The sequence below is a fragment of the Scyliorhinus torazame genome, chromosome 13, assembly GCF_047496885.1.
Source record: "Scyliorhinus torazame isolate Kashiwa2021f chromosome 13, sScyTor2.1, whole genome shotgun sequence".
NCBI lineage: Eukaryota > Metazoa > Chordata > Chondrichthyes > Carcharhiniformes > Scyliorhinidae > Scyliorhinus > Scyliorhinus torazame.
In genome coordinates this window covers 228,548,799-228,570,120 of record NC_092719.1, presented here as the reverse complement: position 1 = coordinate 228,570,120, position 21,322 = coordinate 228,548,799, and the positions used below count along the sequence as shown (strand labels likewise).

The following is a 21,322-nucleotide window of genomic DNA, read 5'->3' as shown; positions in this document are numbered from 1 at the left end:
GAGTACTTTTCTTCTGTATTTACAAATGAGAGGGGCGATATTGTTGGAGAGGACAGTGTGAAACAGATTGGTAAGCTCGAGGAAATACTTGTTCGGAAGGAAGATGTGTTGGGCATTTTGAAAAACTTGAGGATAGACAAGTCCCCCGGGCCTGACGGGATATATCCAAGGATTCTATGGGAAGCAAGAGATGAAATTGCAGAGCCGTTGGCAATTGATCTTTTCGTCCTCACTGTCAACAGAGGTGGTACCAGGGGATTGGAGAGTGGCGAATGTCGTGCCCCTGTTCAAAAAAGGGACTAGGGATAACCCTGGAATTACAGGCCAGTTAATCTTACTTCGGTGGTAGGCAAAGTAATGGAAAGGGTACTGAAGGATAGGATTTCTGAGCATCTGGAAAGACACTGCTTGATTAGGGATAGTCAGCACGGATTTGTGAGGGGTAGGTCTTGCCTTACAAGTCTTACTGAATTCTTTGAGGAGGTGACCAAGCATGTGGATGAAGGTAAAGCAGTGGATGTAGTGTACATGGATTTTAGTAAGGCATTTGATAAGGTTCCCCATGGAAGGCTTCTGCAGAAAGTAAGGAGGCATGGGATAGTGGGAAATTTGGCCAGTTGGATAACGAACTGGCTAACCGATAGAAGTCAGAGAGTGGTGGTGGATGGCAAATATTCAGCCTGGATCCCAGTTACCAGTGGCGTACCGCAGGGATCCGTTCTGGGTCCTCTGCTGTTTGTGATTTTCATTAATGACTTGGGTGAGGGAGTTGAAGGGTGGGTCAGTAAATTTGCAGACGATACGAAGATTGGTGGAGTTGTGGATAGTAAGGAGGGCTGTTGTCGGCTGCAAAGAGACATAGATAGGATGCAGAGCTGGGCTGAGAAGTGGCAGATGGAGTTTCACCCTGAAAAGTGTGAGGTTGTCCATTTTAGAAGGACAAATATGAATGCGGAATACAGGGTTAATGGTAGAGTTCTTGGCAATGTGGAGGAGCAGAGAGATCTTGGGGTCTATGTTCATACATCTTTGAAAGTAATCCCTTTTAACAGAGGGATTGAATTTAAGAGCCGTGAGGTGATGATGCAGCTGGACAAAACTTTGGTAAGGCCACATTTGGAGTACTGTGTACATTTCTGGTCGCCTCATTTTAGGAAGGATGTGGAAGCTTTGGAAAAGGTGCAAAGAAGATTTACCAGGATGTTGCCTGGAATGGAGAGTAGGTCTTATGAGGAAAGGTTGAGGGTGCTAGGCCTTTTCTCATTAGAACAGAGAAGGATGAGGGGCGACTTGATAGAGGTTTATAAGATGATCAGGGGAATAGATAGAGTAGACAGAGACTTTTTCCCCGGGTGGAACAAACCATTACAAGCGGACATAAATTTAAGGTGAAAGGTGGAAGATATAGGAGGGATATCAGAGGTAGGTTCTTTACCCAGAGAGTAGTGGGGGCATGGAATGCACTGCCTGTGGAAGTAGTTGAGTCGGAAACATTAGGGACCTTCAAGCAGGTATTGAATAGGTACATGGATTACGGTAAAATGATATAGTGTAGATTTATTTGTTCTTAAGGGCAGCACGGTAGCATTGTGGATAGCACAATTGCTTCACAGCTCCAGGGTCCCAGGTTCGATTCCGGCTTGGATCACTGTCTGTGCGGAGTCTGCACATCCTCCCCGTGTCTGCGTGGGTTTCCTCCGGGTGCTCCGGTTTCCTCCCACAGTCCAAAGATGTGCAGGTTAGGTGGATTGGCCATGATAAATTGCCCTTAGTGTCCAAAATTGCCCTTGGTGTTGGGTGGAGGTGTTGAGTTTGGGCAGGGTGCTCTTTCCAAGAGCCGGTGCAGACTCAAAGGGCCGAATGGCCTCCTTCTGCACTGTAAATTCAATGATAATCTATGATTAATCTAGGACAAAGGTTCGGCACAACATCGTGGGCCGAAGGGCCTGTTCTGTGCTGTATTTTCGATGTTCTATATTCACCCCCCACACATGCAACAATCACACCCCACAAACACACACAACACTCACCCCCCACACACGCAACACTCACACCCCACACACACGCGACACTCACACCCCCCACACACGCAACATTCACATCCCCCACACACGCAACACTCACATCCCACACACACGCAACACACACCCCAGAAACACGCAACACTCACACCCCCCCACACATGCATGTCACACCCCACACACACACGCAACACTCACACCCCACACACACACACAACACTCACCCCACACACACACAACACGCACACCCCACATACACACAACAGTCACACCCCACACACAACACTCACACCCCACACACACACCACACCCCACACACACACAACACTCACACCCCACACACACACAACAGTCACACCCCACACACACAACTCACCCCACACACACACAACACTCACCCCCCCACACACAACACTCACCCCCCCCACACACAACACGCCCACCCCCCGCACACACACAACACGCCCACCCCCCGCACACACACAACACGCCCACCCCCCGCACACACAACTCACACCCCACACACAAACACTCACACCCCACACACGCAACACTCACACCCCACACCTCACTTATACTTGGTTCTTGTTTATTTAAGCATTAACGTAACAACGCTACTACAGCCGACTGTGAATGGCTAATTGAAAACAATATGTAAAAAAGGGGCGGGGTTAGGCTATGTTTTGGGGTTTTGTGTTCGAGGTTTTAGTCTGTCTTGTTGTTTTATACTATTGTGTATTATATAAAATAAAAATCCAAATAAAAATATTTATTACAAAAAATAAAGGCAACCCACCTGGGCCAGAGAGAATATACAGAGACCCCAGTGCGGTGCGATTGTGACACACAAAACAGTCAGCACGCACTTTGCAACCATGGCTATGCTCTCCGCAATCACCTGAAAAACAAAGTCCACAAAAGGTATGAATCCCGAGGAATCAGCAACCTGCCGACACTGACCCCTGTCCCAGACCCCAGGAATCAGCAACCTGTCGACACTGACCCCTGTCCCAGACCCCAGGAATCAGCAACCTGCCCACACTGACCCCTGTCCCAAACCCCAGGAATCAGCAACCTGCCCACACTGACCCCTGTCCCAGACCCAGGAATCAGCAACCTGCCTACACTGACCCCTGTCCCAGACCCCAGGAATCAGCAACCTGCCCACACTGACCCCTGTCCCAGACCCCAGGAATCAGCAACCTGCCGACACTGACCCCTGTCCCAGACCCAGGAATCAGCAACCTGCCCACACTGACCCCTGTCCCAGACCCCAGGAATCAGCAACCTGCCCACACTGACCCCTGTCCCAGACCCCAGGAATCAGCAACCTGCCGACACTGACCCCTGTCCCAGACCCCAGGAATTAGCAACCTGCCCACACTGACCTCTGTCCCAGACCCCAGTTACCAGCAACCTGCCGACACTGACCCCTGTCCCAGACCTCAGGAATCAGCAACCTGCCCACACTGACCTCTGTCCCAGACCCCAGTTACCAGCAACCTGCCGACACTGACCCCTGTCCCAGACCTCAGGAATCAGCAACCTGCCCACACTGACCCCTGTCCCAGACCCCAGGAATCAGCAACCTGCCCACACTGACCCCTGTCCCAGACCCCAGGAATCAGCAACCTGCCCACACTGACCCCTGTCCCAGACCCCAGGAATCAGCAACCTGCCCACACTGACCCCTGTCCCAGACCCCAGGAATCAGCAACCTGCCCACACTGACCCCTGTCCCAGACCCCAGGAATCAGCAAACTGCCGACACTGACCCCTGTCCCAGACCCCAGGAATCAGCAACCTGCCCACACTGACCCCTGTCCCAGACCCCAGGAATCAGCAACCTGCCCACACTGACCCCTGTCCCAGACCCCAGGAATCAGCAACCTGCCGACACTGACCCCTGTCCCAGACCCCAGGAATCAGCAACCTGCCCACACTGACCTCTGTCCCAGACCCCAGGAATCAGCAACCTGCCCACACTGACCCCTGTCCCAGACCTCAGGAATCAGCAACCTGCCCACACTGACCCCTGTCCCAAACCAAAGGAATCAGCAACCTGCCCACACTGACCCCTGTCCCAGACCCCAGGAATCAGCAACCTGCCCACACTGACCCCTGTCCCAAACCAAAGGAATCAGCAACCTGCCCACACTGACCCCTGTCCCAGACCCCAGGAATCAGCAACCTGCCGACACTGACCTCTGTCCCAGACCCCAGTAATCAGCAACCTGCCCACACTGACCCCTGTCCCAAACCAAAGGAATCAGCAACCTGCCCACACTGACCCCTGTCCCAAACCAAAGGAATCAGCAACCTGCCGACACTGACCCTTGTCCCAGACCAGAGGAATCAGCAACCTGCCCACACTGACCCCTGTCCCAGACCCCAGTTACCAGCAACCTGCCGACACTGACCCCTGTCCCAGACCCCAGGAATCAGCAACCTGCTGAGACAGACCCGTCTTAGACACAATTAGAAAATAGTAGTTGGGAGTAGGTGACCACACTGTCTGTCGAGCCTGCTCCACAATATCCTTCATTAAATACAAGATCATAGGAAACAGCTGAAGTAGGTCCTGTGGCACGTTGAGTCTGCTCCACCATTTAGAACATATAGAACATAGAACATTACAGCGCAGTACAGGCCCTTCGGCCCTCGATGTTGCGCCGACCTGTGAAACCACTCTGAAGCCCATCTACACTATTCCCTTCTCGTCCATATGTCTATCCAATGACCATTTGAATGCCCTTAGTGTTGGCGAGTCCACTACTGTTGCGGGCAGGGCATTCCACACCCTTACTACTCTCTTGAGTAAAGAATCTACCTCTGACATCTGTCTTATATCTATCCCCCCTCAATTTAAAGGTATGTCCCTTCGTGCTAGACATCACCATTCGAGGAAAAAGGCTCTCACTGTCCACCCTATCCAATCCTCTGGTCATCTTGTATGCCTCAATTAAGTCACCTCTTATCCTTCTTCTCGCTAACGAAAACAGCCTCAAGTCCCTCAGCCTTTCCTCATAAGATCTTCCCTCCATACCAGGCAACATTCTGGTAAATCTCCTCTGCACCCTTTCCAATGCTTCCACATCCTTCCTATAATGCGGCGACCAGAATTGCACGCAATACTCCAAATGCGGCCGCACCAGAGTGTTGTATAGCTGCAACGTGACCTCATGGCTCCGAAACTCAATCCCTCAATAAAAGCTAACACACCGTACGCCTTCTTAACAACCCTCTCAACTTGGGTGGCAACTTTCAGGGATCTATGTACATGGACACCGAGATCTCTCTGCTCATCCACACTGCCAAGAATCTTACCATTAGCCCAGTACTCTGTCTTCCTGTTATTCCTTCCAAAATGAGTCACCTCACACTTTTCTGCATTAAACTCCATTTGCCACCTCTTAGCCCAGCTCTGCAGCTTATCTATGTCCCTCTGTAACTTGTAACATCCTTCTGCACTGTCCACAACTCCACCGACTTTAGTGTCATCTACAAATTTACTCACCCATCCTTCTACGCCCCCCTCCAGGTCATTTATAAAAATGACAAACAGCAGTGGCCCCAAAACAGATCCTTGTGGTACACCACTAGTAACTGGACTCCAGTCTGAACATTTCCCATCAACCACCACCCTTTGTCTTCTTCCAGCTAGCCAATTTCTGATTCAACTGCTAAATGACCCTGAATCCCATTTAAACAGATCATGGTTGATCATTTTGGGTAGCATGGTAGCACAGTGCTTAGCACTGTTGCTTCACAGCTCTTGGGTCCCAGGTTCGATTCCCGGCTTGGATCACTGTCTGTGCGGAGTCGGCACAATCTCCCAGTGTCTGCGAGGGTTTCCTCCGGGTGCTCCGGTTTCCACCCACAGTCCAAAGATGTGCAGGTTAGGTGAACTGGCCGTGATAAATTGCCCTTAGTGTCCAAAAAAACGGTTAATGGGGTTGCTGGGTTACAGGGATATGGTGGAGGTGTGGGCTTGGGTAGGGTGCTCTTTCCAGGGGCTGGTGCAGACTCGATGGGCTGAATGGCCACCTGCAGCACTGTAAATTCTATGATCTACCTCAACGACTCCCCTCGAAACGCCAGTTGAATCAAACTCTGGGCTCGATTCAGTGACCTTGTCGCGCCCGACTTGGTGTCAGGATCAGGCCATGAAATCTCGCAAGATTCGCAACACCTGAAACATCTCACCAGATTCCCGTCGTCACTGGGTGTTTTCCAGATCAGCATATTTAAATAAATATTCATCACCGGATTCACCCAGCACCCGGGACTCATCGGTCGCTCCCGGAAGACTTTGCCTGGGTGCTGTTTAGTTCTGCTCCACACAAACATGGACCAGGCATAACAGCACCTGGAGCGGGGGGGGGGGGGGGGTTCTCCGAGGCCATTGGAGACCCCCTGGGTGGTCAGGGACAAGGCAGGGTGGTACCCTGGAATTCCCATCCCCAAGAAACACCCCACTAAACTGGCCATTCATAAGACCATAAGACATAGGAGCAGAATTAGGCCACTTGGCCCATCGAGTCTGCTCCGCCATCCAATCATGGCTGATATTTTCTTATCCCCATTTCCTGCCATCGCCCCACAACCCCTGATCCCCTTATTAATCAGGAACCTATCTATCTCTGTCTTAAAGACACTCAGTTATTTGGCCTCCACAGCCTTCTGCGGCAAAGAGTTCCACAGATTCACCACCCTCTGGCTTAAGAATTTCCTTCTCATCTCTGTCTTAAAGGATCGTCCCTTTAGTCTGAGATGGTGTCCTCTGGTTCTAGTTTTTCCTACCAGTGGAAACATCCTCTCCACGTCCACTCTATCCAGGCCTCGCAGTATCTTGTACGTTTCAATAAGATCCGCTCCCATCCTTCTAAACTCCAACGGGTACAGACCCAGAGTCCTCAAATGTTCCTCATACGACAAGTTCTTCATTCCAGGGATCATTCTTGTGAACCTCCTCTGGACCCTTTCCAAGGCCAGCACATCCTTCCTTAGATAGGGGGCCCAAAAATGCTCACAATACTCCAAATGGGGACTGACCAGAGCCTTATACAGCCTCAGAGGTACATCCCTGGTCTTGTATTCTAGCCCTCTTGACATGAATGATAACATTGCATTTGCCTTCCTAACTGCCGACCGAACCTGCACGTTAACCTTAAGAGAATCTTGAACAGGGACTCCCAAGTTCCTTTGTGCTTCTGCTTTCCGAAGCATTTCCCCATTTAGAAAATAGTCTCTGCCTAAATTCCTCCTTCCAAAGTGCATAACCTCACACTTTTCCACATTGTATTTCATCTGCTACTTCTTTGTCTACTCTCCCAGCCTGTCCAAGTCCTTCTGCAGTCCGCCTGCTTCCTCAATACTACCTGTCCCTCTACAGATCTTTGTACAAACTGCAAACTTAGCAACATTGCCTTCAGTACCTTCTTCCAGATCATTAATGTATATTGTGAAAAGTTGTGGTCCCAGCACCGACCCCTGAGGCACACCACTAGTCACCAGCTGCCATCCTGAAAAAGACCCCTTTATCCCTACGCTTTGCCTTCTGCCAGTCAGCCAATCTTCTATCCATGCCAGGATCTTACCCTTATCACCATGGGCTCTTAACTTATTTAACAGTCTCCTATGTGGCACCTTGTCAAAGGCCTTCTGGAAATCTAAATCAATCACATCCACTGGTTCTCTTTTGTCTAACTTGCTTGTTACCGCCTCAAAGAACTCTAACAGATTTGTCAGACACGACCTCCCTTTGACAAAGCAGTGCTGACTCAGTCCTGTTTTACCATGCACTTCCAAGTGCTTCGCGATCTCATCATTAATAACAGACTCTAAAATCTTACCAATGACCAGTCAGGCTAACCGGCCTAGTATTTCCCATCTTCTGCCTCCCTCCCTTCTTAAACAGGGGTGTTACATTCACCACTTTCCAGTCCTCTGGGACCCTTCCTGCCTCCAGTGATTCCTGAAAGATCATCACTAATGCCTCCACAATTTCCTCAGCTATCTCTTTGAGAACCCTGGGATGTAGCCCATCCGGTCCAGGTGACTTATCCACCTTCAGACCTTTCAGTTTCCCCAGAAATTTCTCCTTAGTAATGGTCACTGCACTCGCCTCTGCCCCCGATTCTCCTGGAGCTCTGGCATCCCACTGGTGTCTTCCACCGATAAGACTATTCAGTTCGTCTGCCATTTCTTTGTTTCCTATTATTACTTCTCCAGCCACATTTTCCAGTGGTCCAATGTCTATCTTTGCCTCTCTCTTACCTTTTATATATTGAAAAAATGTTGTCCTATCTTCCTTTATATTACTAGCTAGCTTGCACTCGTACTTCATCTTCTCCCCCCCTTATTGCTTTTTTAGTTGTCCTCTGCTCGCTTTTAAAGGCTTCCCAATCCTCTGGTTTCCCACTAATTCTCGCCACTTTGTATGCTTTTTCTTTAGCCTTTATGCTGTCCTTGACATCGCTCGTAAGCCATGGATGCCTTGTCCTCGCCTTAGCATGTTTCTTCCTCCTTGGGATGAATTTCTGATGTGCCTCCCGAATAACCCCCCAAAACTCCTGCCATTGCTGTTCCACTGTCTTCCCTGCTTGGCTCCTTCTCCAATCAACTCTGGCCAGCTCCTCCCTCAAGTCTTTGCAGTTACCCTTATTTAATTGCAATACCGTTACATCTGATTGCAGCTTCTCCCTCTCAAACTGCAGGGTAAATTCTATCATATTGTGGTCACTGGTCCCTAAGGGTTCCTTCACCTTAAGTTCCCTAATCAAGTCTGCCTCATTACACATCACCAAATCCAGAATTGCCTGATTCCTAGTCGGCTCTGTCACAAGCTGCTCAAAAAAACTATCTCTATCGCCTGATTTATATTCGGCCCCACATCCTGACTACTGCTAGGGGGCCTGTACATAACTCCCATCAGGGTCTTTTTACCTTTGCGATTCCTCAACTCTACCCACAGAGATTCTGTGCCTTCTGATCCTATATCGCTCCTTGCTATCGATTTAACTTCATTCCTTACGAACAGTGCAACCCCGCCCCCTTTGCCCATCTGCCTGTCCTTTTGATAGGACATATAGCCTTGGATATTTAGATGCCAGCCCTGATACCCTTGCAGCCACGTCTCGGTGATGCCTACAAATCGTACCGGCCAATTTCAATGTGCGCAACAAGGATCTATTCACATTTGGAAGAAAATAGACTTATCAGTGTGATAGGCAGCATGGTTTTGTGCAGGGAAGGTCATGTCTTACAAACCTAATAGAATTCTTTGAGGAAATGACAAAGTTAATTGATGAGGGAAGGGCTGTAGATGTCATATACATGGACTTCAGTAAGGCGTTTGATAAAGTTTCCCCTGGCAGGTTGATGGAAAAAGTGAAGTCGTATGGGGTTCAGGGTGTACTAGCTAGATGGATAAAGAACTGGCTGGGCAACAGGAGTCAGAGAGTAGTGGTGGAAGGGAGTGTCTCAAAATGGAGAAAGGTGACTCGTGGTGTTCCACAGGATCTGTGCTCGGACCACTGTTGATTGTGATATACATAAATGATCTGGACGAAGGTATAGGTGGTCTGATTAGCAAGTTTGCAGATGATACTAAGATTGGTGGAGTTGCAGATAGCAAGGGGGACTGTCAGAGAATACAGCAAAATATAGATAGATTGGAGAGCTGGGCAGAGAAATGGCAGATGGAGTTCAATCCAGGCAAATGCGAGGTGATGCATTTTGGAAGATCCAATTCAAGAGCGGACTATACGGTCAATGGAAGAGTCCTGGGGAAAATTGATGTACAGAGAGATCTGGGAGTTCAGGTCCATTGTACCCTGAAGGTGGCAACGTAGGTCGATAGAGTGGTCAAGAAGGCATACAGCATGCTTGCCTTCATCGGACGGGGTACTGAGTACAAGAGTCGGCAGGTCATGTTACAGTTGTATAGGATTTGGTTAGGCCACATTTGGAATACTGCGTGCAGTTCTGGTCGCCACATTACCAGAAGGATGTGGATGCTTTAGAGAGGGTGCAGAGGAGGTTCACCAGGATGTTGCCTGGTATGGAGGGTGCTAGCTATGAAGAAAGGTTGAGTAGATTAGGATTGTTTTCGTTGGAAAGACGGAGGTTGAGGGGGTCCTGATTGAGGTCTACAAAATTATGAGAGGTATGGACAGGGCGGATAGCAACAAGCTTTTTCCAAGAGTGGGGGTGTCAATTACATGGGGTCACGATTTCAAGGTGAGAGGGGGAATGTTTAAGGGAGATGTGCGTGGAAAGTTTTTTACACAGAGGGTGGTGGGTGCCTGGAACGCTTTGCCAGCGGAGGTGGTAGAGGCGGGCACGATAGCATCATTTAAGATGCATCTAGACAGATATATGAACGGGCGGGGAACAGAGGAAAGCAGGTCCTTGGAAAATAGGTGACAGGTTTAGATAAAGGATCTGGATCGGCGCAGGCTGGGAGGGCCGAAGGGCCTGTTCCTGTGCTGTAATTTTCTTTGTTCCTTTGTTTTTTGTTCTTCATTTACCTTGTTCCGTATACTGCGCACATTTAGGTACAACACCCTCAATCCTGCATTGGCCACCTCCCTTTTCACACTCTCCTCAGTCACCGTACCCTGTACTGTGGCCCTTTTTGATTTTTAATTATGGCTTCTCTGCCTTGCACTTTCCCCCTTACTACTTTTTGTTTCTGGCCCCGTTTTACTTCCCCCCGATTTCCTACATCGGATCCCATCCCCCTGCCACATTAGTTTAAACCCTCCCCAACAGCTCTAGCAAACACCCCCCCCCCCAGGACATCGGTTCCAGTCCTGCCCAGGTGCAGACCACCCGGTTTGTACTGGTCCCACCTCCCCCAGAACCAGTTCCAAAGCCCCAGGAATGTGAATCCCTCCCTCTTGCACCATCTCTCAAGCCATGCATTCATCCTATCTATCCTGACATTCCTACTCTGACTAGCTCATGGCACTGGTAGCAATCCTGAGATTACTACCTTTGAGGTCCTACTTTTTAGTTCAACTCCTAACATCCTGAATTCAGCTTGTAGGATCTCATCCCGTTTTTTACGTATATCATTGGTGCCTATGTGCACCACGACAGCTGGCTGTTCACCCCCCCCCCCCCCCCCCCCCCGAATGTCCTGCAGCCACTCCGAGACATCCTTGACCCTTGCACCAGAGAGGCAACATACCATCCTGGTGTCTCGATTGCGTCCGCAGAACCGCCTGTCTATTCCCCTTACAATTGAGTCCTCTATCGCTATCGCCCTGCTTTTTCCTGCCCTCCTGCACAGCAGAGCCAGCCACGGCGCCATGAACCTGGCTGCTGCTGCCTTCCCCTGGTGAGACATCTTCCTCATCAGTATCCAAAGCAGTATATCTGTTTTGCAGGGAGATGACGGCAGGGGACACCTGCACTGCCTTCCTACTCTTGCTCTGTCTTTTGGTCACCCATTTTCTATCTCCCTCAGTAACTTTCACCTGCGGTGTTACCAAACGTGCTAAACGTTTGCTATCCGCGACGTCCTCAGCATCGCGGATGCTCCAAAGTGAATTCATCCGCAGCTCCAGAGCCGTCAGGCGGTCTAACAGGAGCTGCAGCTGGACACACCTCTTGCACGTGAAGGAACCAGGGACAGTGAACATGTTCCTGAGCTCTCACATCACACACGAAGAGCATGACACGGGTCTGGGATATCCTGCCATGTCTTAAACGTTAGGTTAACTTACAATTCCAAAAAATGAAAGAAAAAATAAATAATAAATAGACAAATGAAAAGAAAAACTACTTACCAGTCACTTACCAGGGTTAAAAAGCACCTCTTCCCAACCCAGCTTCGAATTCCCACCTAGCTTCAAATTCCCAAACTCACTCTTCGCTGTGCCTCACTCCGTCTGTGTCTTCTCTGGCTCACTGGGAGAACTCACTGGGAGTGAGGTTAAAGTTGCTCTTTTTAAATTGGCCTGAGTTGACTCCCACCCCGCCCCCCCCCCCAAATGCTTTTAGATCAAAGTAGCTTAAGGTGCATGACACTTAACTGTCAACCAGTTATGTGAGTGCGTGGGGCAGCCCCTTGTTAACCTTCACTGCACAATTCTAGATTAATTTAAATTCCTGTAATTTAAAAAGGAACAGTCTTACCGATTCAATTCCCACCTAGCATCAAATTCCCAAACTCACTCTTCTCTGTGCCTCACTCTAGCTGTGTTTTCTCTGACTCACTGGGAGAACTCATTCAGTGAACTTTAACTCAAGTCCGCTGAATCACACCCCCATCTGTCTAACCTTTCCTCATGTAACAATCTGCTTATTCAATCTAGAACATAGAACATTACAGCGCAGTACAGGCCCTTCGGCCCTCGATGTTGCGCCGACTTGTGAAACCACTCTAAAGCCCATCTACACTATTCCCTTATCGTCCATATGTCTATCCAATGACCATTTGAATGCCCTTAGTGTTGGCGAATCCACTACTGGTGCAGGCAGGGCATTCCACGCCCTTACTACTCTCTGAGTAAACAACCTACCTCTGACATCTGTCTTATATCTATCTCCCCTTAATCTAGTAAACATCCTCTGAAATATCTCCAACTCATCATACTGTCACCTCCTTATGACCGACTATTAACTCCCCATTCACACACGCTGGAGGACCAACATTCACTTTAACCTTTTCCTCTCACCTGTAAAAGCTCTTGCTTTCCGCTTTCACATTTCTAGCTAGCTTCCTCTCATATTCAATTTCTTTCTCCTAATTAACCTTTTAGTCATTCTCTGCCGTTCTTTATATTTTGACCAATCATCTTCCCTGCCATTCATCTCTGCGCAGTTATAACTTCAGAAGATATAGGGGCAGAATTGGTCCATTCAGCCCATCGAGTCTGCTCCACCTTTCTATCATGGCTGATATGTTCCTCATCTGTTACCTACAATGCTACAGACCAAGAGCTGGATTGCGAAATCAGCCAGAGCATCTCCTCCCGAGAACACATGAGCTAGGAGCAGGAGTCGGCAATTTAGCCTCCGGAGCCTAACACCCTCAATGTGACCATGGCTGCTCCCATCCTGGCCTCAACTCCACCGTCCTGCCTGTTCTCCATAACCCTTCAACACATTACCAATTAAAAATCTGTCTTAACTCCTCCTTAAATTTACTGTCCCAGCATCCACGGTGCACCGAAGTCAGGCACCTTAAGTTACTTTGATCTAAAAGCATTTGGGGGGGCGGGGGGGGGGGGAGGGGGGAGTCAACTCAGGCCAATTTAAAAAGAGCAACTTTAACGTCACTCCCAGTGAGTTCTCCCAGCGAGCCAGAGAAGACACACCCGCAGAGATAAAGAACCAACCTCTGACATCTCCCCTATACCTTCCTCCAATCACCTTAAAATTATGGCCCCTCGTGACAGCCATTTCCGCCCTGGGGAAAAGTCTCTGGCTATCCACTCTACACATGCCTCTCATCACCTTGTACACCTATTGATTTAGCATCTTTCCCATTTTGACGTTCCTCAACTATTAACTCACCGGTTTTATCTTCCAAATGGCCAACATTCACCTTGGTGATTCCCTTCCCTTTTATGTACCTGTCGAAGCTTTTGCTATCCTTTTTGATATTCTGTGCGAGGTTTTTTTTCGTAATTTACCTCAGCACTTAATATTACTTTTTCAGCATTCCTTTGTTTATGTTTAAAAGTTTCCCCATCTTCCTGCCTGCCACTGGCCTTTGCAATATGATGCACCGTAGTTTTTATAATGTCCTTGACCTCCTTGTTTAGCCATGGATGTTTTTTTCCCCTCTTCCCATCTTTCTTCCTCTCTGGGATATATTTTAGTTCTGAGGAATTGAGTATCTCCTTAAACTGCCACTGCTCATCCGCTGTCCTATCTTGTAGCCCTCCTGCCCAGTCTGTACGGTCCAAATCGATAGCACAGTGGTTAGCACTGGTGCTTCACAGCACCTGGGACCCGGGTTCGATTCCCGGCTTGGGTCACTGTCTGTGCGGAGTCTGGACATTCTCCCCGTATCTGTGTGGGTTTCCTCCGGATGCTCCGGTTTCCTCCCACAGTCCTGTTAGGTGAATTGAACATTCTGAATTCTCCCTCTGTGTACCCGAACAGGCGCCGGAGTGTGGCGACTAGGGGATTTTCACAGTAACGTCATTGCAATGTTAAGGTAAGCCTACTTGTGGCACTAATAAAGATTACTATTATTATTGCATTGCTCTCTGTCCCTTTGTCTAAGTCACTAAGTTAAGACCTCGGCACTAAACCTTGTGGCACTCCAGTAACGACAGCCTGCCAACTTGAAAATGCCGCATTTACCCCCACCTTCTGCTTCCTGTCTTTAGCCAACCCTCTCACCATTTTAATACACCAACCCCCACTGGCACCTTATCAAACCCAAGTATACTAGATCTACTAGTTCCCCTTTATCTACCCTACAAGTTACATCATCAAAAGTATTGAATTACTTTGTCAAGCATTTTCTTTCATAAAACCATGCTGAATTGTTCTAATCATAATATCTAAGTACATTGTTAAGACTTCCTTAATAACAGATTTCAGCCCTTGCCTGATGACGGATGTCAGGCTCACTGCCCTTTGTTGGCTGTTTTCTCTCTCTCTCCTTTTTTGAGTAACACTGTTACACTTGCTAAATTTCAATCTGTCGGGAACATCCAATACCTAGGGAATTTTGTAAAATCATAGCCATCACATCTACTATCTCTGCAACTATCTCTTTTAGAACCTGGTAGTGCAGGCCATCAGGTCTGCCGATTTGTTGGATCCTTGAGTTTCTCCAGTACTTTTCTCTCCAGATATTAATTACCCTAATTTCCTCACTCGTATTAGCCCCTTGTTTACTGCTACTTCTGCGACGTAACTTGAATCTTCTACCGTGAAGACAGACAAAAAAATATTTGTTTAATGTTTCTGCCATTGCCTTATCTCCCATGTAGTTTCTCCTGTCTCTAATTATAAGGAACTAGCATTTACTTAGGATACTCTTTCTTTCTGTATAAAAGCTCAGGTGGTCAGGAAACTGACCCCTTATCCACCCACCACCCGCAATCCAGACTGGAGGTCAACAAACCCACCCCCACCCAGTCAGGCTCGAGGTCAAGGAACCGATCCTTTCCTAACACAACCAGGGGCGGATAATACAATGCAAGGGAAACATTCTCAGGGACATATCCCAATTTACCGTATGATCGATCTGCCTCCCAGGTAGGTAACTGAAGGAATCAAAAACGAGAATGAAATGGAAATGGAAAACATGTGAATTCAAAGGGGAATAGAACCAGCTGGATCCCGAGTAGCTGCCACTGGCTCTCACAGACCATCTATAGTCTGTGCAGTTGTGGAAACATTCTCAATTGTGCCTCAGTACCATTACATTAGCAAAGGGAATAAATCAGCCAGAGATTCTACACTCTCACTGTCCTGTGATATCTAGGCTAGAGGGAGGGAAAATCAACCAAGCTTCCTGCTCCTGATCACTGTCCAATGACCCCTTTGGGTGTGGATATTGGGTCAGGCAGCATCAGGCTTGGCTACGGTGCCACCGAGTCAGATAGGGTGTCAATGCTCATTGCCCAGCATCGCACAAGACCAGCAGCCACAAGGGCAGAGCAGTGAAGATGACATTACCTCAGGATCTAGACATTGGGATATGTGTCAGCAACTTCAGCAGAATCCAGGAAAATAAAGTGATGAAACAAATAGTTTTACGATAAGCAAGTCAGTCATCATTTATACATTACTCACCTTTAGCCTCACCAACATATGTGCCTGTGCCAGAACCCACAAGGGCTCCGAGAGGAGTTCCACGATCGCAGAGAGACCGAATGCCACCACTCCAACCTCATAATGAGGGATTAGAGCTGGATCCGGGATCGTCACCAACTGGAGCCAGATCCAGCACAAAAGCAAAGCCCAGAGCACACCCAATGGAACACTGAAATAAAGAGCACACAAAGAATAATTACAATTAATTATAATTGTGTTGGGACTGGATGGTGCAGTTGGTTAGAACACTGATAATTCCTACCCTAATCTGGGGTGTTGCATAATTTCAGTTTTTAAATAAAATTGAGAATTCTTTGCATTCCTCATGCCCAGGGAATGCGCAGCCCACAGACTCCCCCGCACACTCTGAGAACGCACAGCCCACAGGCTCCCCGCACGCTCTGGGAACGCGCAGCTCACAGACTCCCCACGCGCTCTGGGAGCGCACTGCCCACAGGCTCCCCGCACGCTCTGGGAACGCACAGCCCACAGACTCCCCACGCGCTCTGGGAACGCAAAGCCCACAGACTCCCCGCACGCTCTGAGGACACACAGCCCACAGGCTCCCCACACACTCTGGGAACGCACAGCCCACAGGCTCCCTGCGCGCTCTGGGAACACACAGCCCACAGGCTCCCCGCACGCTCTGGGAACGCAAAGCCCACAGACTCCCCGCACGCTCTGAGGACGCACAGCCCACATGCTCCCCTCGCCCTCTGGGAACGCACAGCCCACAGGCTCCCCTCGCCCTCTGGGAACACACAGCCCACAGGCTCCCCGCACGCTCTGAGGACACACAGCCCACAGGCTCCCCTCGCCCTCTGGGAATGCACAGCCCACAGGCTCCCCTCGCCCTCTGGGAACGCACAGCCCATGACTCCCCTCGCCCTCTGGGAACGCATAGCCCACAGGCTCCCCGCACGCTCTGGCCTATGAGTATGCTGAGATTACTTCTACCTTGTTCATGTACTATTGGGCCAATCAACTAAATAGAACAGAAATTAACTGAGGGATAAATTAAAAGGGGCCGTTCCTAAAAGGAGCGCAGCCCAAAACGAACAAAGAGGATGGATTCTACCTTCTTCATACTTCCAGCAAACAAAGACCAGAAAGGAGCTTTAACAGTCTGCAGCTTTCCAAGTGTGATTATATTTCCATTGGGGAGTCGCAGTCTGATGATATCTCTTCTGTTTCTGATTTATTTTTACTTCCTTTGAAATCTTTAACAGAGTATGAGAGAACGCCGACGAGACATTTAAAGACATATAGTCAGAGTTTCTACAGATATTACAAAAAGAAAAGAGTTAACAAAGTGAGCATTGACCCGATAGAAAGTGAACCTGGGGAATTAATCTTGGAAATAAGGAGACTGAAGGTGAATTGAACTAGTGTTTTGCATCAGCTTTCACTATAGAGACACAAGTAACATCCCAGAAAAAGCTGCAATTCAGGAAATGGAAGGGAGAGAGCAACTCGGGAAAATGACCATCACCAGGGAAATGTTACTGAGAATATTGTTGGAGCGACAGGCTGACAAGTCCTGATGAACTTTGTCCTTGCATCTTAACACAAGTGGCTAGTGAGATAATTAATGCATTGGTTTCAATTTTCCAAAATTCCCTAGATTTGGAAAAGGTTCCGTGAGGCAGGAAAATAAGAGAATGTAACTCCTTTATTCCAAAAGGAAGGCAGAAAACAGGAAGCTTTGTTAACTCATTTCTTATTTAAATATAGATAGAAACTCTTACTGCCCGTGTTTATATTACTATTTACCTCTCTCTCCTCCAGTAGATTTCCCCCCCTTATCAATCTTTTATGGCCCTTACATCCTTTCCAATCTTACATAGAACATAGAGAATACAGCACAGAACAGGCCCTTCGGCCCACGATGTTGTGCCGAACCTTTGTCCTAGATTAATCATAGATTATCATTGAATTTACAGTGCAGAAGGAGGCCATTCGGCCCTTTGAGTCTGCACCGGCTCTTGGAAAGAGCACCCTACCCAAACTCAACACCTCCACCCAACACCAAGGGCAATTTGGACATTAAGGGCAATTTATCATTGGCCAATTCACCTAACCCGCACATCTTTGGACTGTGGGAGGAAACCGGAGCACCCGGAGGAAACCCACGCAGACACGGGGAGGACGTGCAGACTCCGCACAGCCAATGACCTAAGCCGGAATCGAACCTGGGACCATGGAGCTGTGAAGCAATTGTGCTATCCACAATGCTACCGTGCTGCCCTTAAGAACAAATAAATCGACACTATATCATTTTACCGTAATCCATGTACCTATCCAATAGCTGCTTGAAGGTCCCTAATGTTTCCGACTCAACTACTTCCACAGGCAGTGCATTCCATGCCCCCACTACTCTCTGGGTAAAGAACCTACCTCTGATATCCCTCCTATATCTTCCACCATTCACCTTAAATTTATGTCCCCTTGTAATGGTTTGTTCCACCCGGGGAAAAAGTCTCTGACTGTCTACTCTATCTATTCCCCTGATCATCTTATAAACCTCTATCAAGTCACCCCTCATCCTTCTCCGCTCTAATGAGAAAAGGCCTAGCACCCTCAATCTTTCCTCGTAAGACCTACTCTCCATTCCAGGCAACATCCTGGTAAATCTTCTTTGCACCTTTTCCAGAGCTTCCACATCCTTCCTAAAATGAGGCGACCAGAACTGTACACAGTACTCCAAATGTGGCCTTACCAAAGTTTTGTACAGCTGCATCATCACCTCACGGCTCTTAAATTCAATCCCTCTGTTAATGAACGCGAGCACACCATAGGCCTTCTTCACAGCTCGATCCACTTGAGTGGCAACTTTCAAAGATGTATGAACATAGACCCCAAGATCTCTCTGCTCCTCCACATTGCCAAGAACTCTACCGTTAACCCTGTATTCCGCATTCATATTTGTCCTTCCAAAATGGACAACCTCACACTTTTCAGGGTTAAACTCCATCTGCCACTTCTCAGCCCAGCTCTGCATCCTATCTATGTCTCTTTGCAGCCGACAACAGCCCTCCTTACTATCCACAACTCCACCAATCTTTGTATCGTCTGCAAATTTACTGACCCACCCTTCAACTCCCTCATCCAAGTCATTAATGAAAATCACAAACAGCAGAGGACCCAGAACTGATCCCTGCGGTACGCCACTGGTAACTGGGATCCAGGCTGAATATTTGCCATCCACCACCACTCTCTGACTTCTATCGGTTAGCCAGTTTGTTATCCAACTGGCCAAATTTCCCACTATCCCATGCCTCCTTACTTTCTGCATAAGCCTACCATGGGGAACTTTATCAAATGCCTTACTAAAATCCATGTACACTACATCCACTGCTTTACCTTCATCCACATGCTTGGTCACCTCCTCAAAGAATTCAATAAGATTTGTAAGGCAAGACCTACCCCTCACAAATCCGTGCTGACTATCCCTAATCAAGCAGTGTCTTTCCAGATGCTCAGAAATCCTATCCTTCAGTACCCTTTCCATTACTTTGCCTACCACCGAAGTAAGACTAACTGGCCTGTAATTCCCAGGGTTATCCCTATTCCCTTTTTTGAACAGGGGCATGACATTCGCCACTCTCCAATCCCCTGGTACCACCCCTGTTGAGTGAGGACGAAAAGATCATTGCCAACGGCTCTGCAATTTCATCTCTTGCTTCCCATAGATCCTCAGTTCTCTCCTGGCTATCTTGTATCCCTCCAGCGCCCTGTCTGAACTTTGTTTCCTCAGCCTTACATAAGTCACCTTTTTCCTCTTAACAAGACATTCAACCTCTCTTGTCAACCATGGTTCCCTCACTCGACCATCTCTTCCCTGCCTGACAGGGACATACATATCAAGGACACGTAGCACCTGTTCCTTGAACAAGTTCCACATTTCACTTGTGTCCTTCCCTGCCAGCCTATGTTCCCAACTTATGCACTTCAATTCTTGTCTGACAACATCATATTTACCCTTCCCCCAATTGTAAACCTTGCCCTGTTGCACGTACATATCCCTCTCCATTACTAAAGTGAAAGTCACAGAATTGTGGTCACTATCTCCAAAATGCTCCCCCACTAACAAATCTATCACTTGCCCTGGTTCATTACCCAGTACTAAATCCAATATTGCCCCTCCTCTGATCGGACAATCTACATACTGTGTTAGAAAGGCTTCCTGGACACACTGCACAAACACCACCCCATCCAAACTATTTGATCTAAAGAGTTTCCACTCAATATTTGGGAAGTTAAAGTCACCCATGACTACTACCCTATGACCTCTGCACCTTTCCAAAATCTGTTTCCCAATCTGTTCCTCCACATCTCTGTTACTATTGGGGGGCCTATAGAAAACTCCTAACAAGGTGACTGCTCCTTTCCTATTTCTGACTTCAACCCATACTACCTCAATAGGGTGATACTCCTCGAACTGCCTTTCTGCAGCTGTTATACTATCTCTAATTAATAATGCCACCCCCCCCCCCCCCACCTCTTTTACCACCCTCCCTAATCTTATTGAAACATCTATAACCAGGGACCTCCAACAACCATTTCTGCCCCTCTTCTATCCAAGTTTCCGTGATGGCCACCACATCGTAGTCCCAAGTACCGATCCATGCCTTAAGTTCACCCACCTTATTCCTGATGCTTCTTGCGTTGAAGTATACACACTTCAACCCATCTCCATGCCTGCAAATACTCTCCTTTGTCAGTGTTCCCTTCCCCACTGCCTCATTACATGCTTTGGCGTCCTGAATATCGGCTACCTTAGTTGCTGGACTACAAATCCGGTTCCCATTCCCCTGCCAAATTAGTTTAAACCCTCCCGAAGAGTACTAGCAAACCTCCCTCCCAGGATATTGGTGCCCCTCTGGTTCAGATGCAACCCGTCCTGCTTGTACAGGTCCCACATTCCCCAGAATGCGCTCCAATTATCCAAATACCTGAAGCCCTCCCTCCTACACCATTCCTGCAGCCACGTGTTCAACTGCACTCTCTCCCTATTCCTAGCCTCGCTATCACGTGGCACCGGCAACAAACCAGAGATGACAACTGTCTGTCTGTCCTGGCTTTCAACTTCCAGCCTAACTCCCTAAACTTGTTTATTACCTCCACACCCCTTTTCCTACCTATGTCGTTGGTACCAATGTGCACCACGACTTCTGGCTGCTCCCCCTCCCCCTTAAGGATCCTGAAGACACGATCCGAGACATCCCTGGCCCTGGCAGGCAACATACCTTCCGGGAGTCTCGCTCGCGACCACAGAATCTCCTATCTATTCCCCTAACCATTGAATCTCCTACAACTATTGCTTTTCTATTCCCACCCCTTCCCTTCTGAGCCCCAGAGCCAGACTCCGTGCCAGAGACCTGACCGCTAGGGCCTTCCCCCGGTAGGTCATCCCCCCCAACAGCATCCAAAACGGTATACTTGTTTTGAAGGGGAACGGCCACGAGGGATCCCTGCACTGTCTGCCTGTTTGTTTTTTTCCC

The 21,322-nt window shown here is 48.4% G+C and overlaps 1 protein-coding gene across 3 annotated transcripts in view; it reads right to left on the bottom strand.

Annotated features, from left to right (window-relative positions):
* Positions 1–21,322, bottom strand: part of rft1 (RFT1 homolog) — a 131,729-nt gene that overhangs the window by 76,694 nt on the left and 33,713 nt on the right. For all 3 annotated transcript variants that reach the window (XM_072473149.1, XM_072473152.1, XM_072473151.1), the window contains exons 4-5: positions 15,798–15,987; positions 2,818–2,919 (exon numbers count right to left, since the gene is read on the bottom strand). In XM_072473149.1, the coding sequence (XP_072329250.1) occupies positions 2,818–2,919; positions 15,798–15,987 (292 nt within the window). The remainder of the gene's footprint in view (positions 1–2,817; positions 2,920–15,797; positions 15,988–21,322) is intronic.